Source organism: Mytilus galloprovincialis, unplaced genomic scaffold, assembly GCF_965363235.1.
Source record: "Mytilus galloprovincialis unplaced genomic scaffold, xbMytGall1.hap1.1 HAP1_SCAFFOLD_50, whole genome shotgun sequence".
Lineage (NCBI taxonomy): Eukaryota > Metazoa > Mollusca > Bivalvia > Mytilida > Mytilidae > Mytilus > Mytilus galloprovincialis.
In genome coordinates, this window is record NW_027467996.1 from 102,915 (window position 1) to 120,859 (window position 17,945).

The following is a 17,945-nucleotide window of genomic DNA, read 5'->3' on the forward strand; positions in this document are numbered from 1 at the left end:
GCATCAAAAACGAATGGACAAGAACTGTCATATTCCTGACTTGGTACAGGCATTTTCAAATATAGAAAATGGTTTGTCGTCAATAAACAACATAAAAAAATGCAAAAATCGGTGTTCCTTAAAATTACATTATAGGGGCAGCAACCAAACAATGTGTTGTTACGTTTGTAGATAATCTTGACCTGAAAAACAATTTTATCCTATGTCAGAAATGCTCTAAACTCTATTTCTTTGTTAGGTTGTGTAAGAGGGTGAGAGCGAGTTGCTTATTTGATTTTTTTTCACATAAACACATTAATTGTGCGTTTAAATTGAGAATAAGGACATCAGGATGAAAGAAAACAGGTTTTAAAAGTCTGCTAAATACATTTATGTTGTCAAAACGCTCCAGATTACACATATACATATGACTTCTTATGAGAAACACAATTTCTATAACTTGACAATCAAACTCAAATAATAAAACCACATGAAAAGTTATAATAAATTAAATAAAGATTTGTCATGTGTTCAATCAAACAAAAGACTTAATATAACAATGTATAAGATGAACTGCAAAGGAAGCATAAAAATGTGTGATCCAATAGTCTTAAATAAATATATCTCAAATGCAAGTAACTCAAAAATTCATTCGATAGGAATACCACATGTAAAAATATAAATACATCTTTGTATTAACACAGACTGAAGTATTGATTTATGCTAAAATAAGACCTCACCTAATATGGCTAACACACTTACATTGATTTTTAAAAGTTGCTGCCTATTAATTTAAACCTACAATCATTCTTCAGATTATATGAGAATTGGTTACAGCCAACTTCAGTCATCAATTTTCAAGAAAGAGGATTCAGGCCATGTGGACAAAACAACATGCATACGAAAAGTCGTGTATCGATATCGAATCTACATTGGTCTTCTAGATACTAGATTAGTCCATGTTGATTTTATTAAGTTTAAGATACAATTTCTTGGTAGTGTAGATTTATTTCATTGTCCTGCTCACAAGCAAACTTAAAACTCACAGTAAAACCCAGTAAGATAATATAATTGAAAAAATTAAAACATTTTTTACTTCCATTAGTAAAATTCAATACATTTGTTTCGAGTTTACACTATTCAAGATGGTTTGCACTTGTTGATAGACCTAAAAGCAAAAAGTGCATACATAATTAACTTAAATTTCTGTATTTGTAAAAAACATGACAGAAGACACCATGTTCTTCATTTAGAAAAAGTTTAAGGAATGAATTAAACATTCTTCTTTTAAAAAATTGCACATTTCTTTAAAAATCTAGGCAGATAGTTTTCTGCTACAATCCAACATGGCAGACACCATTTGATATAGCTTAAGCAAATAAACAAAATAGAGTGGACATAATGTGTTTGTGGTAGGTTTTAAATTTTGGATTTTTATATACTCAGATATGATTGGTAATAATATTAATTTTGTAATCAGGAATGCATTTGACACAAGTTCTTCATTGACAAGATCATGAAGATATAATCCTTATTTCACAAAATGGGTGCATTCTTTCAATAATTGGAACAAATAATTTTAAACAATGACTAACTTGTGAAATTTAACCAATACATTTAAAAAAAGACTGCATTTGACATCTTTTCACATATATTATTAAAATAGTAGTCACAGTACTAATTGATATTTTAGTCTGCAAACATGATTCATTCATTAGTTGTTGCTGCAATTAATTGGAAACTAGCTTGCAGTAACTGTGAGTACTCATAGATCAGTACTTTATGTCTCTAGTGTTTTAGTTTAATTTTGTGATGATGTTAAACCACTGTCCTGGCTTAGAGGAGGGTTGAACCCTGTTCAAATTCAGGAGACTTTAATTCCGAGGTTATGTTTTTTTTACTGTCTCAAGGTAACAAGACTGTAATTCAGTGGTTGCACTTGTCTAATACATATGTTTCTGGTTATTGTTTGGTTTTACTTTTTATCAGATTAGGGTCTTTCATAGCTTGCTTTCAACTATGGATTTCTATTTACTTAAACTAAAGTTATAGTGCGAATACCAAGAAAATGCTTATTTGGGCCTTTTTTGGCCCCTAATTCTTAAAATCTTGGGACCAAAACTCCCAAAATCAATCCCAACCTTCCTTTTGTGGTCATAAACCTTGTGTTTAAATTTCATTGATTTCTATTTACTTATACTAAAGTTATTGTGCGAAAACGAAGATTAATGCTTATTTGGGCCCTTTTTTGGCCCCTTATTCCTAAAATCTTGGGACCAAAACTCCCAAAATCACTCCAACCTTCCTTTTGTGGTCATAAACCTTGTGTTAAAATTTCATAGATTTCTATTCACTGTTACTAAAGTTAGAGTGCGAAAACTAAAAGTATTCAGACGATGACGAAGATGACAATTTCAATGTTGACATTATTTTCCTTTTAATTAGTGAAAACGCCTAGTTCATTATCTTCGCTAGCCAAAGGTTACCATCAACACCCGTTCTCTTCACCCTTGGTGGATTGAGTCAAGATTTGTGATAACAATGTTGCGCCATCTATTGGAAGATTAAAGTCACACCCATTCCAAATACATTATTCTTGACCAATGGTAGAACTTGAACTCTTCAATTTGGAGGTAAAAACATGTAGATTCTACACACTTGGTAAAGCCGGAAACGAAAAATATATGTCAACATTCATGCATTTGTGCATGAGACATACACACAGGAACTTCTAATAGTTGATTAAAAACCTTCAAGTTGTCAATTAATATTTTCATATGTTTAGGGATGTAAAGACTTGTTGCACAATAAACATGTGGCAACTGTTTACAAACACGTCTTACATTTACACGTGTTCATGTTATAGGCGCTTTTTGATTGGATGCAGCGAGTTTCGACTGCAACCAATAACAAGAGGCTGTCACAACGACAGCAAACCAGATTTATTAGCATTTATTTGTGTCCTGGCAATATCACAAGAACCATTACTGATGATTGGTGAAAGTGAAAATCGTCAATATCAAATTTGACCTCTATTTTGTCATCAGTATCAGCATATTAAAATTTGAAAAGCTTAGATTGAATGGTTTGTGAGTAAATGCAACAACGTGAATGGAAACACCATTTTACGATCTTTCAAGAGCCATAACTCTTGAACGGTAAAAGTCAAAATCGTCATTATTGAACTTGAACTCTATTTTGTCATCAGTAACAACATATTAAAATTTGAAAAGCTTTGGTTGAATGGTTCATGAGTTAGTGCACGGACAACATTTGATTGCCGCCCGCCTGCCCACCCCCGAGCATCCCCAAATCAATAACCGACATTTTTGTCACAAAAATCCGGTTAAAAATCCTTACCTTGTGTTTCCGAAATTTTATCCGCCAAGGGTGAAGAGAACGGGTAACGGGTAAAAAATAATGGTGTTTTGAAATACCCAAGACATATGTTTATGACACAGAAATAGTTTTACTGCAATAAAATGTAGAATTAATTACCTACAACGGTCAAATTCAAGGGAATATTTTTTAAGACCTACTTTCGTATGCAACCGGATGTGACGTACCATGATTTGGTGGTATTACACCTCTATATTCATTACTATGAATCAACTTTGGTATTCACTTTAGCTTTGATAGGGTGAGCAGATTCTAGTAACACAAAAGGCAGATTATACTTTTGATATTCCTAATCTTTGTCGGTTTCCTAAACGTAGAAAAGCTTTTATCAGCTGGCTCCTCTCCCTTGCCTTTAATATATCATAAGGTCCAATGAAATGCAGAGTAGCTTTGTCTTCTGGACCTAATTTATCTTTGATATGATTACAATACCTGGGTGATGTAGACAGGCATGTTATCAGTATCTGAAAAGAAAAATCAGTTATACTTAATTAGTATACCACTAGAAAGTTACTTGTTACCTGCCCAAGAGATGGTATAAAAGACACTTTAAAGTTCTGATATTTGTGAATATAGCACACTGGAAAAAAAGTAGAAGTACCCAGTGATCTTGCTCCACAAAATGATACCCCTCCCCCTTGCAAAGTCCATGATTTGCTAAGGGGAAACCCTAAAAATAATTTTAATAAAAAAATTAAAGAACCTCACATACCCCACACCCCCACATTGTCACTTAACAAACAAAATCTCACCAGATTCCTAAGTTCAAAGACTCATAACTCTACAAAAGTCAACTGATAAAAATTTTCTTGTGGATATGCACAATTAACATATAATGTCCTCATAAACTACAAAGTTTCAACTGTTGCAGTAGTATAATTGGGCCAAAAAAGTTCTAAGGGGCATAACTCCTAGAAAAAAAATTGAATCGTAATTTCCTGCAATAAGCTCATCTACATATTAGTATGTCCTTATTATCTACAAAGTGTCATGAAATTTTGTTGTGTGGTTTCAGAGAAGTTGCGATGACAAACTGTTGCAGTAGTATATTTTGGCCAAAATTCTAAGTTAAAGGGGCATAACTCCTACAATAAAAATTGAATCATAATTTCCTGCCGATATGCACATCTACATAGTAAGTCCTTATTATCTACAAAGTTTCATGAAATTCTGTTGTGTGGTTTCAGAGAAGTTGGGATGACAAACTGTTGCAGTAGTATATTTTGGCCAAAATTCTAAGTTAAAGGGGCATAACTCCTACAAAAAAAAATTCGTAATTTCCTGTCGATATGCACATCTACATAGTAAGTCCTTATTATCTACAAAGTTTCATGAAATTCTGTTGTGTGGTTTCAGAGAAGTTGGGATGACAAACTGTTGCAGTAGTATATTTTGGCCAAAATTTTAAGTTAAAGGGGCATAACTTCTACAAAAAAAAAAATCGTAATTTCCTGTCGATATGCACATCTACATAGTAAGTCCTTATTATCTACAAAGTTTCATGAAATTCTGTTGTGTGGTTTCAGAGAAGTTGGGATGACAAACTGTTGCAGTAGTATATTTTGGCCAAAATTCTAAGTTAAAGGGGCATAACTCCTACAAAAAAAAATTCGTAATTTCCTGTCGATATGCACATCTACATAGTAAGTCCTTATTATCTACAAAGTTTCATGAAATTCTGTTGTGTGGTTTCAGAGAAGTTGGGATGACAAACTGTTGCAGTAGTATATTTTGGCCAAAATTTTAAGTTAAAGGGGCATAACTTCTACAAAAAAAAAAATCGTAATTTCCTGTCGATATGCACATCTACATAGTAAGTCCTTATTATCTACAAAGTTTCATGAAATTCTGTTGTGTGGTTTCAGAGAAGTTGGGATGACAAACTGTTGCAGTAGTATATTTTGGCCAAAATTCTAAGTAAAAGGGGCATAGCTGCTACAAAAAAAAAAAATCGTAATTTCCTGTCGATATGCACATGTACATAGTAAGTCCTTATTATCTACAAAGTTTCATGAAATTCTGTTGTGTGGTTTCAGAGAAGTTGGGATGACAAACTGTTGCAGTAGTATATTTTGGCCAAAATTCTAAGTTAAAGGGGCATAACTCCTACAAAAAAAAATCGTAATTTGCTGTCGATATGCACATCTACATAGTAAGTCCTTATTTGTTGTGTGGGGTATAATAAACTGCTGACACAGAGAAATGTCTTGCTGTCAGCAGAAAATTCTGAAAAAGACAATTTGAGGGACAGCAGCATTGACAATTAATACGAAGTCGCTAGACCATGACATCGGGGCAGGGCATCCAAATAACTAAACTGATTTGTACTGATAGTAATGCAATTTTATAGAAAATATCATTTATCTATCAAAAGGGATCATTAATTTTACTGGACTGAAAGTATTGATCATTTAAGAGTTGATCGAAACATTTTAATCAATAAGCTATATATTAACATTACCTTTGTCTCATGGAGCAAAAGGCCAAGACATTGTTTTATGAAGCAAGAATTGCCTAGTCCAATGATCAGCTGTCCAACATGTTGGCTAAATCCTCTTATCTTTGATGGATCCATAGTTTGAAGTGTCTCCTTATCAATAGCCTCTGGTTTTTGTCTAGTATCATGAATCTTTTGATCAACTAATGAATCATTGGTTGAAACTTTAACCTAAGAACAAGGAAAACCATATAGGACCCACTAATTCATAATTAATAACTACTGTACATTCAGAAATTATTGCAAGGTTTCTTTATACAAATAATTTGACTGGTTTAATATCGCAATAATAACTAGAGGCTCTTAAGAGCCGGTGTTGCTCACCTTGGTCTATGTGTTGCAGTGCATATTAAACATAGGACACTCTACATTTTTTAAGACAAGAATAGAATTCATGACAAAACTCTCTGTTTTTGTGTCAGTGACTTGTTTGTAGAACTTACTTTACTAAACATTCTTGCTTACAGTTATCTCTATCTATAATGAGCTTGGCCCAGTAGTTTCAGAGCAGAAAATTTTTGTAGAAGATTAACTCCTGAAGTGGTCAATTGACAATTTTGATCATGGTGACTTATTTGTAGAGCTTACTTTGCTGTTTACAGTTTATCTCTTTCTATTATAATATTCAAGGTTATAACCAATAAACTGCTTCGCTGAGCGCAGCTGGATACGCCCCCAGAGGTCCAACCCTGAACAGTTGGGGCAAAAATGGACACAATATTCAAGCTTGATACAGGTCTGAATTTGGATTGTAATTAAATATTTGACATATTATAGGTTTCTGAATAAATGTAGCCAAAGAACTTGGAATTGGTTATATGAATAAAACCCCAAAACTCGGAAACGGTAATTCTGAAATTTATAAAAAATGAAAGGGAGCTCACGTCAATAGATATAAACAATTCACCAAAGTTTCATGCATATTGGTTAAAGTTTTTTTGAGTTAATGTCCGACATGTTGACGAAGGACTGACGGACAGACGGTCAACGGTATACCATAATACGACCCGTAAACGGGCATATAAAAACTGCAAAATTTCCTTAAAATTAACAATTCAGGGGCAGCAACCCAACAACAGGTTGTCTGATGCATTTGAAAATTTCAGGGCAGAAAGATTTGTACCTGATGAACAATTTTACTCCTTCTCAGATTTGCTCTAAATGCTTTAGTTTCAGATATATAAGCCAAAAACTGCATTTTACCACCAGGTTCTATTTTTAGCCATGGCAGCCATCTTGGTCAATGGGTGTAGTCATCAGATACATTTTTTAAAGAAGATACCCTAAGCATAATTTAGGCCAAGTTTGGTTTAATTTGGCACAGTAGTTTCAGAGGAGATTTTTGTAAAAGACTACAATAAAATGCTCCGCTGGGCGCAGCTTGATACGACCGCAGAGGTCGAACCCTGAACAGTTGGGGCAAGTATGGACACAACATTCAAGCTTGATACAGCACTGAATTTGGATTGTGATTAAATATTTGACATAGCATAGGTTTCTGACACAGAATGTGCTCTAAGAACTAAAAAATTTTTTAATTTACCTATTCAAACCATATCATTATCATTTGCTTTTATATATAAATCAGAAATAACCAATTTAAAATGGAAAATTTTAAAGTAAAAAAAAGTAAAAAAAAATCCCCCCCCCTTATTTTGTGAACCCCCTTATGATTCATCACCCCCAAACTCAATCCCAGCCTTCCCTTTGTGGTATGGTACCTTGCAGTACAATTTCATAGAGATCTATACACCTGAACACAAGTTATTGTCTGGAAACTAGAAAAATGCTTGTTTTTTTGGCCCCTTTTTGGCCCCATATTCCTAAACATTTAAAGCAATTACCCCCAAACTCAAACCCAGCTTTCCCTTTGTGATATGGAACCTTGTAGTACAATTTCATAAAGATCCATACACTTACACACAAGTTATTGTCCTGACTCTAGAAAAATTCTTGTTTTTTTACCCTTTTTGGCCCCTAATTTCTAAAATTTTGAAGCAATTACCCCCAAAATCAATCCCAGCCTTCCCTTTGTGGTATGGTACCTTGCAGTATTATTTCAGAGAGATCCATAACTTGAACACAAGTTATTGTCTGGAAACTAGGAAAATGCTTATTTTTGGCCCCCTTTTCTTAAACATTTGGGCAATTACCCCCAAACTCAATTCCAGCTTTCCCTTTGTGATATGGAACCTTGTAGTACAATTTCAGAAAGATCCATAGACTTACACACAAGTTATTGTCATGAAACTAGAAAAATGCTTGTTTTTTGCCCCTTTTTTGGCCCCTAATTCCTAAAATTTTGAGGCAATTACCCCCAAAATCAATCCAAACATTCCCTTTGTGATATGGAACCTTCCAGTACAATTTCAGAGAGATACATACACTTGCACAAGTTATTGTCTGGAAACTAGAAAAATGCTTATTTTTGGCCCATTTTTGGCCCCTTATTCCTAAACGTTTTGGGAAATTACCCCCAAACTCAATTCCAGCTTTCCCTTTGTAATATGGACCCTTGCAGTACAATTTCAGAAAGATCCATACACTTACACACAAGTTATTGTCATGAAACTAGAAAAATGCTTGTTTTTTGCCCCTTTTTTAGCCCCTAATTCCTAAAATTTTAAGGCAATTACCCCCAAAATCAATCCAAACATTCCCTTTGTGATATGGAACCTTTTGGTACAATTTCAAGAGAGATCCATACACTAACACACAAGTTATGTCAGGGAGTTACAAAAATGCTTATTTTTGGCCCCTAATTCCTTAACTGTTGGTACCATAATCCCCAAAATCAATCCCAACCTTCCTTTTGTGGTATTGAACCTTATGGTAAAATTTCATAGAGATCCATTCACTTAAACTAAAGTTAGAGTGCGAAAACCAATCGGTCTTCGGACGACGACGACGTCATACCAATATATATATATATATATACGACCACAAATTTTTTTTGCGGTCGTATAAAAATTTACGAAAAATTGTGAAAAAATGACTTTAAAGGGCAATAACTCTTTTTGGGGTGAATTGACAATTTTTGTCATGTTTGACTTATTTGTAGAGCTTACTTTCATGACTTTGCTGAACAATTTTTCTGTTTACAGTTTATCTCTATCTATCAGTCAGGGGCGTTACTTAAACAAGTTATTTTTTTTAATTACCTAATATATAAGTAATTTTTTATTTTAAAAATAATAAAATTACTTAATAGAGTTATTTTAATTTTCAATAGAAACATAGACTAAATGTAGTTTTCATGATTTTTAAAACACCATTTTATATGATAAAATAAAGAATTTATCAGATTTGAGAGGAGTATAGAGATAAAGGGTTACTTTGAAAATAATGACAAAAATATTATTTGAATAAGTTATTTTTAACATTTTTGAAAAAAAATAGCAATTACACTTACCTATTAAAGGCACATAATTGAATTAGGTTACAAATTATAAATAACTTCAGGTCTTAATTAATTCACAAGTATCAATCTATTTATATCAGTCTACCTTCAAGATTTTAGAGGAAAATGATAATTTAATAGTCCCAAGAGACCAATCTTTGACCCAGAAGCATCGTTATGAAAGATAAGTGCGTTGGAAAGTTAATTAGTGTTTCTGAAGAATTAGTTTTTATATATCAAGGGAAAAATAACCAGATAACTGTGAAAATTATTTAAAGCTAGTAAAATCTGTATTCTTAAACACCTATAAAAATAATATTTAGAAAAATAACTTATATAAGTTATATTTAAATTAGCCTCGTTTTCAACATTACTTGTATAGGTAATTTTAATTGTTACTTGTTTAAGTAATGGCCCTGACTGATCTATTATAATATTCAAGATAATAACCAAAAACTGCAAAATTTCCTTAAAATTACAAATTCAGAGGCAGCAACCCAACAACGGATTGTCTGATGCATCTGAAAATTTCAGGGCAGATAGATCTTGGCCTGATGAACATATTCACCCCCATGTCAGATTTGCTCTAAATGCTTTAGTTTCAGAGATATAAGCCAAAAACTGCATTTTACACCCATGTTCTATTTTTAGCCATGGTGGCCATCTTGGTTGATGGGCGGGGTCATCGGATAGTTTTTTTATAACTAGATACCCTAAGGATGATTTAGGCAAAGTTTGCTTTAATTTGGACCAGTAGTTTCAGAGGAGATGATTTTTGTAAAAGTTAAGGGACGACGACGACGATGGACGCCAAGTGATGAGAAAAGCTCACTTGGCCCTTTGGGCCAGTTGAGTAAAAATTGCATTCTGATATCTGATACATAGTTTATATTTTCATGGTACATGTTCATGGATTTTAGTTTTTTGAAAAAAATCAGTGGAGAAATTTTAAGCCATCTGATATAAACCTTCGATATAAATTCTTTAAATATTTGGCAAGAATAGTACACAGGAGAGCACTTACAAGACTAGACTTAAGAAATCTGCATACATTGGAAATGAAAATTAATTGTTGACACACAAGCCTGAAATTTTTTTACTTTATTTATATATGAAGAAGTACCTCTGCAACTGTCATTATCTGTATCTGTGTTACATCCGTTACATCAAGCATTTTATTTGATGAAATTATGAAAGTTAAGTCTGGAACTGCCACAACACGTACATCCTTGATCATGGTTTCCTCGACCAATCCTATACTACAAAAAGAACCATTTTCAAAATTAACCTTTCATCATTTTCATATACAGGGTACCAGGATTTGATAATTTAGGTCGAGTCAATCGATTGCGATCTTGTTTTAATCAGTTATTTAAGGTGGTTACAATATTTCATGGATTTTAAATATGTCAAGGGCTAAATATTTTTGTGAGGTTTTTTGTTCATGCTTTTCTTGTCACTGATTTTGATCTTCCTTAATGTTTATAGGACAAGGTACAATTTGGGGTAAAATTTTCCTTAACATAAACTGTAATCCAATGAAATATTTGGCTTCTATTCTTGTATGAAATATTTGCCTTTCATTGGTTACACAACCATAAATAGAGGCTCTAAAGAGCCTGTGTCCCTCACCATGGTCTATGTGCATATTAAACAAAGGACACAGATGGATTCATGACAAAATTGTGTTTTGGTGATGGTGATGTGTTTGTAGATCTTACTTTACTGAACATTCTTGCTGCTTACAATTATCTCTATCTATAATGAACTTGGCCCAGTAGTTACAGTGGAAAATATTTTGTAAAAAATTACAAAAATTTACAAAATTTATGAAAATTGTAAAAAAATGACTATAAAGGGCAATAACTCCTTTAGGGGTCAATTGACAATTTTGGTCATGTTGACTTATTTGTAGATCTTACTTTGCAGTACATTATTACTGTTTACAGTTTATCTCTATCTATAATAATATTCACGATAATAACCAAAAGCTGCAAAATTTTCTTAAAATTACCAATTCAGGGGCAGCAACCCAACAACGTGTTGCCTGATTGGTCTGAAAATTTCAGGGCAGATAGATCCTGACCTAATGAACAATTTTATCCTGCAAGATTTGCTCTAAATGCTTTGGTTTCAGAGATATGAGCCAAAAACTGCATTTTACCCTATGTACTATTTTTTAGCCATGTCAGCCATCTTGGTTCGCGGGCGGGGTCATCAAACACATTTTTGAAACGAGTTACCCTTATGATGATTGTGGACAAGTTTGGTTAAATTTGTCTAAGTAGTTTCAGAGGAGAAGATTTTTGTAAAAGATTACAAAAATTTACGAAAAATGGTTAAAAATTGACTATAAAGGGCAATAACTCCTTAAGGGGTCAACTGACCATTTTGGTAAAGTTGACTTATTTGTAGATCTGTCTTTGTTGAACATTATTGCTGTTTACAGTTTATCTCTATCTATAATAATATTCATGATAGAAGTTTCCATGTCAAAATTAGACCTTCTTATTCAGTGACTCATACTATAGTAAGTCATTTTTGTGTTTGAAACAATTGACAAAGGTATCAACTAACTGGATCTGGATGGTAAGTATTACTTTTGATTTCACAGCACTCACTTCATACTAACAACATTTCACTTGAGCAATCTGCTAAAACATTTTACCAGTTGATCAGTTAGTTGGAGAAGAAATCTAACTGCAATTTGGTAAACTGTTTTGGCCATTGCTATTGTGATACCCCAAAGGTCACTGGATAAGCACAGTAATAAGTTTTTTACATCTTGTGTTGAAAACCTGAGGACTGACAGATGTATGAGCAAAACTCATGATTATGCAAAATTAAATCAATTTGTACAAAAGAAATTTACTAAGTCAGAACAAGTAAAATTTTCAATTCCACCAGTCACAATAAATGGTCTATTTAATGAGATGATCAAACTTGACATTAATAAATCCACCGGATCTGATAACATAGGACCAAAAATTTTAAAATTGAGTGCTCCTTTCATAACGTCATCTTTAACTTACATTTTTAACAGAATAATAGATACAAGTACATTACCCAGTGTTCTAAAGAATGCAAGAGTAACCCCTGTTTTTAAAGCTGGTGAAAAATTCATGGCAACAAATTATAGACCAATTTCTGTACTTCCCGTTTTATCAAAACTTTTAGAAAAGCATGTTTCAAAACATTTGTATGACTACCTAAAAAGATTAGATCTTTTACACCCAGCACAGTCTGGGTTTCGACAAGAACACTCTTGCCAAACTGCCCTTATCAATATCATAGATAAATGGATACAGGATATGAATGATGGTAATATCAACTTAGCAGTCCTGTTGGATTTTAAGAAAGCTTTTGATGTAGTAGATCATGATATTCTCTGTAAAAAACTTGAAATTTATGGATTTGATAATACTGCTGTTTCTTTTTTTAAATCATATTTGAATGAAAGAACTCAACAAGTACAAATTGGTAATGCTCATTCTGAAAAACTTTATATCAAGTATGGTGTCCCCCAAGGCTCCATATTAGGCCCCCTTCTGTTTATATTATACATAAACGACCTTCCTATTTATATGCAAAATTGTTGCACTGATTTATATGCCGATGATTCAACTTTACATCTTTCTGGTAATTGTTATCAAACTCTACAGTCAAAGGTACAAGAAGATTTACATGGTGTAGAGGAATGGTGCAATGATAACAATATGTTCATCAATAAAAATAAAACAAAATATATGATTATTGGAACGAAGCAAAGAGCAATGCCACATTACAATGAGAGTTGTTTAACTATTAACAATCAAGTGATACAATCTTCCACATGTGAAAGTCTTTTAGGCATTAAAATTGACCCTTCCCTCACATGGACAAACCAAATTGATGTGATCTGCTCAAAAATATCATCTAGACTATATCTACTATTAAAGATTAAAAAATTTCTAAATCTAGACTGCAGAAAATTATTCTATAATGGTTATATCTTGCCACTAATTGATTATTGTTGTATAGTGTGGAGTAGTTGTAGCAGTGAGGGTTTAAAAAGGATATTAAAATTACAAAAGAGGGCTGCTAGATTAATACTAGAAACAGACCCATTCGCTCCTTCTGCACCCTTATTCAAACATTTAAACTAGATGACAGTTGAACAGAGAATAAAATATCATAAGTTAGTGATGACATTTAAGTGCATTAAAAATGATGCCCCATCATATCTTACTAACAAGTTTCATTATGTTTCAGACAGAAATCCATACCCCTTGAGAAATGCTGTTCAAGGAAACCTCATACTCCCTAAACCAAAAACAGAATTGTTCAAAAAATCTTTTATGTATTCTGGACCATTCTTGTGGAATAATTTGCCAATACCGTTAAGAAATATTACAAATGTTAATTCTTTCAAATACAAAATAACAGATCATTTATTGAAATCAACCTAGCTATATCAATAATATTAAAAACTGATCATGTCATCATGTTTATTTTTTTCATCACATTTTATCAAGTTGTATTAAACATTATTATCATACTTGACTTTTTATACTAATGTATGCAATGTATATGTTTGCATTTTGTTTGATTTCTCATGATGAGGGCCTCAGGGAAGATTAGTTATATAGCTAACTGTGTAACCCTCTTAAAATAAAGTATTGTTGTTGTTGTTGTTGTTGTTGTCCACTTAAAAAACATACCAAAATGTGTCTATATGAAGTGAAAACATCCATTGTTTATGAATGCTTATCGTGTCAATATTTTTAAATCACTTAAACCTGTCGAGCATTATTAAATATTGATTCGTATTCACATATATGTTGTTTACAAATCCAATCAATATTAATAAAGGAACAGTAGTTTTGTTTTGTTGTTGTTAAAATGGGACAGTAACTATATAATCATGATAATAGCCCAGATACCATTTATGTAGGAAGCAGGCCATGCGATACCCTCCTATATTATTAAGATATTTAACGTTTGGCATCACTGGGGTATATTTGTGCAAAAAAAGTTCACTTATAATTAATAAACGATAAATTTAACTGTACAAAACTAATCAATTACAATTTTTATGTTCATTCTAAGTATGCATGACATATTTGCCACTAAGCAACCAAGAGTTAAATTATGCGTTGCAAATTAACAAACCGCGTTGCACAAACTTATGCTAATCAAAGCATTGTCAATGTTGTGATCCAGCCATATTCATAGCTAGTCTGATATTCTTCTAACCATACTTTTTTTTTCTCTTTTCATTTCCAATCTTACTATAAAATTTCTGTGTAATTGTCCAAATGTAGGGAATTTCACAATATTGATGCAAATATTGATATATTTACATATTGATATGTCAATTTTAGACTCTGTCAGATTTTTTTTTAATAAATGGTGGTACAACAGGTCATGAGATATTAACTGTGGTGAATTAAGACTGGGGTTGTTTCCAATTAATACTTACACCTTTGAGTGTAATTATTTGAAAATCATGACATTTGATAATCATACTGACTCTTACTTGCCAATTGAAAGAATTGGAGTTATACCATTTCAAAAAAGTGTGGGAATCAACTTAGATCTATTAATACACATGTTGACCCAAATTTCGTTGAATAACAACTTACACAAGCATAAGATACTTATATAAAACAAAATTCTTATCAACTGATTCAATTGATGTAAAAATACTTTTTCAAAATAATTCATAAATAGTAAATCATTATAAATTTTGATTTACAAAGGAACTATATGCAAGTGTATATCTAAAATAAAAGGGTTGTTCGTCCAATCTTTTCTAAATTCAAGGGCAAATAAAATGTCAAAAGTTGGCAGTTGATGATTAACATGATTAAAATGGTGTAGAAAGATTCCACAAATCATAAAAACACATTATAAGTTTCATGATATGTCTTCAACTTAGCATGGCTGAATCAATAAAACCACTGCAAGCAAAACGCATTTTTATTGTGCCATTCTTATTCTTATCTGGTGTCTATTTGAAAGCAGAAGTCATTGATATCATCTTTCACTGTGGATAGACAGGATAATGTTCCATGTCTTGGGCATTGGTCTTTACCAAACAGAATACCTTTATTTCCTCCAGATGTCGTTTGATCTGTTTTAGAATCCTGCAACCAAAACCAGACGTCTTTAATCATGTTTTCAAAAATTATTAAATTGCCATAAAAGTTATTGCCTTTACTGAGGACATATTATTGCTAAAAGTTTTGAGATGTTCTGGTGTTTTAAAGCGGACACGCTTTGCAAATAATAATAATTGAACACGTTTGGATCATTTAGGATTTTGAGGACATGTTTGGGCATTGTTGGGGAGATTGACACTTTTGGAAGTGTTACATATACATTGTATCATGTCTGTCTGAATTTCAAAATTTTAAAGAAATAACATTTTCATTCCACTAATTAAGCTTGCTCATGTTGTTTCATTTCTTGTTGTAGCAAGATGTTCGTAAGGAATCTTAGCTGCTATTCTCAATTTAAAAAAAACAATATCTTACTGGTTTTACATGTATGTACATGTATTGTAACACAATAGTCCAGCAATGTGAAAAAAACCCTGAAAAGTCAGTCCTCATTCTGCAGTATGTTAAGGTTAAGCACAAAGTGGTTAAAGAAACAGTCTTGTCAATAGTCATGATAGTAATGGTCAAAATTTATTTTCACCATATTTTTTAAAGAATTTACCTTCCCTTTAGGTTACACATTCTGCAAAACTTCTCCAGCATTGTTGTGAACCTCATTTCTTCCACTGTTCTAGAAGTCAACAACAAATCACGAAGTATTTCTTTTAGGTCATTTTGAAAGTCATGTCTTCCAGCTTCAATATGATGTATCATAACTCTGAAAAAAAAATCCTAATTATTTATATAAGAACTGGACACTGATTAGAGGTGCATAGAATCTGCTGTCGATTTGGAAACTTGTTCTATAATCTATTATTAAGTCAGACTTGGTGTCTATTTGAGTCGTACCTGTACATATATATATGCAAAATCAAATAAATGGGGAATATGTCTATGGGACACAGATGATGCCCCCGCTAGCATATCATATAAAGTTATAAAGGGCAGGGTTTCCCCGAGTCAATTATTTTTTTCGCCAACTTACATAAATATATTTTTCGTTTAAAATGTTCCTTCTTTCTAACCCCCCCCCCCCCCATTTACTTTTTAAAAGATACTATAAAAATAGCAATATAGACATCATAATTTTGACTTCAAAAGTTTATCGGATATACATTTCCCTTCCAGTTGAAGGATAAAGACTAAAGGCAGAGACTTTTCTTACTTTTCAACAGGTTTGGAACAACCCTCCAAATGTGGGATATCCCTTAAATAAGGGACTGTCCCTCAGACAAGGGATCATTTTGCTGTTGTAGAAAAGTAAAAAGAAAAATTTAGCTTTTTTTTAACTTAAACGGGGAAAAATTCATTATATTTGGAACAACTTTTCTTAAAGAGGGGTCCACTTATTTTTTAAAATAAAGAAGATACATGTACATGATGTATAAGTCCAGGAATATTACAAAATTCTTGGACATGTTTTGACCATATAATACCAGATAGTTGTATAGTTCTTTGGGAAAAGTTTCTTCAAATGATATGAATATGTGCCCTTTTGTACTAAAAAGTGGTTTTTACAACAAAACATTTTTTTTTTATCACTTGAAATTGATCCCTGATTTAAGGGATAGTCATTACATTGAAGGGTTACTTATTTGAGGAGTTGTTCCCAACCTGTTGAATATATTTCTTCATAACGACAGTTTTCTTTTCCGGACCATCGTAAATGAAAAAGTTGAGACGTAAAAATATGCTTGAAACACGTGCGTCGCCAAAACGAAAAATAAATAAAATGGATGAAATCAAATCATTATATATATTTCTTTCGCCAAATTCTTTCGCAAATGATGAATTTTAATCGCCACAATTTTTATTTTTTTGCAAAATGCGAAAATGGTGAACGCCAGCGGTAACCTTGAAAGGGACATAACTGAAGAACAGTAAAAGTGACGCTACTCAAATTTGTACTTGATCTGAGTTTTGTGGTTATATGTATTGTGTATAAGTTTTATAACATTTCGTTGAGGCAAACTGAAGGTAGAGAACGGAAACAAAAAATTCAGCAATTATTCCATTTGTAAAGGGGCATAACTTTAGAACAGTAAAAGTGACACCACCAAAATTCAAACTTGATCTGTATTTTGTGGTATTAAGCATTGTGTATAAGTTTCATAACATTTGGTTGAGGCTAACTTTAGTTAGGGAATGGAAATGAAAACTAGTATTTTTTCCATTTGTAAAGGGGCATAACTCTAGAACAGTAAAAGTGACACTACCGAAACTCAAACTTGATCTGTGTTTTGTGGTAATAAGCATTGTGAATAAGTTTCATAACATTTGGTTGAGGCAACCTAAACTAGATTTGATTTGATTTTTGGTGTTTTAACGCCACTTTTAAGCACCGCTTTTGGGCCAATTTTTATTGGTGGAGGGAGCCGGAGTGCCAGGAGAAAACCACCGACCTGTGATAGGAAAACTGACAATCCTAGTCAATTTAGATTGGAGTCCAGTGCACCCGCACAAGCGGGGTTCGAACTCACAACCTCAGTGTTGACTGGCTAGTGATTACAGTAGTAACTACTTAGAC

At 32.6% G+C, this 17,945-nt stretch overlaps 1 protein-coding gene across 1 annotated transcript; it reads right to left on the reverse strand.

Moving 5' to 3' along the window:
* Positions 1-148: 148 nt before the first annotated feature.
* LOC143059966 (uncharacterized) lies at positions 149-16,113 on the reverse strand (the record flags this gene model as incomplete). The annotated part of the gene is given in 4 exon segments (XM_076233516.1): positions 149-3,842; positions 5,840-6,046; positions 10,399-10,534; positions 15,981-16,113. Coding segments are annotated over 4 exon segments (668 nt in total), but the record flags the coding sequence as incomplete, so codon positions are not given.
* Positions 16,114-17,945: the final 1,832 nt, after the last annotated feature.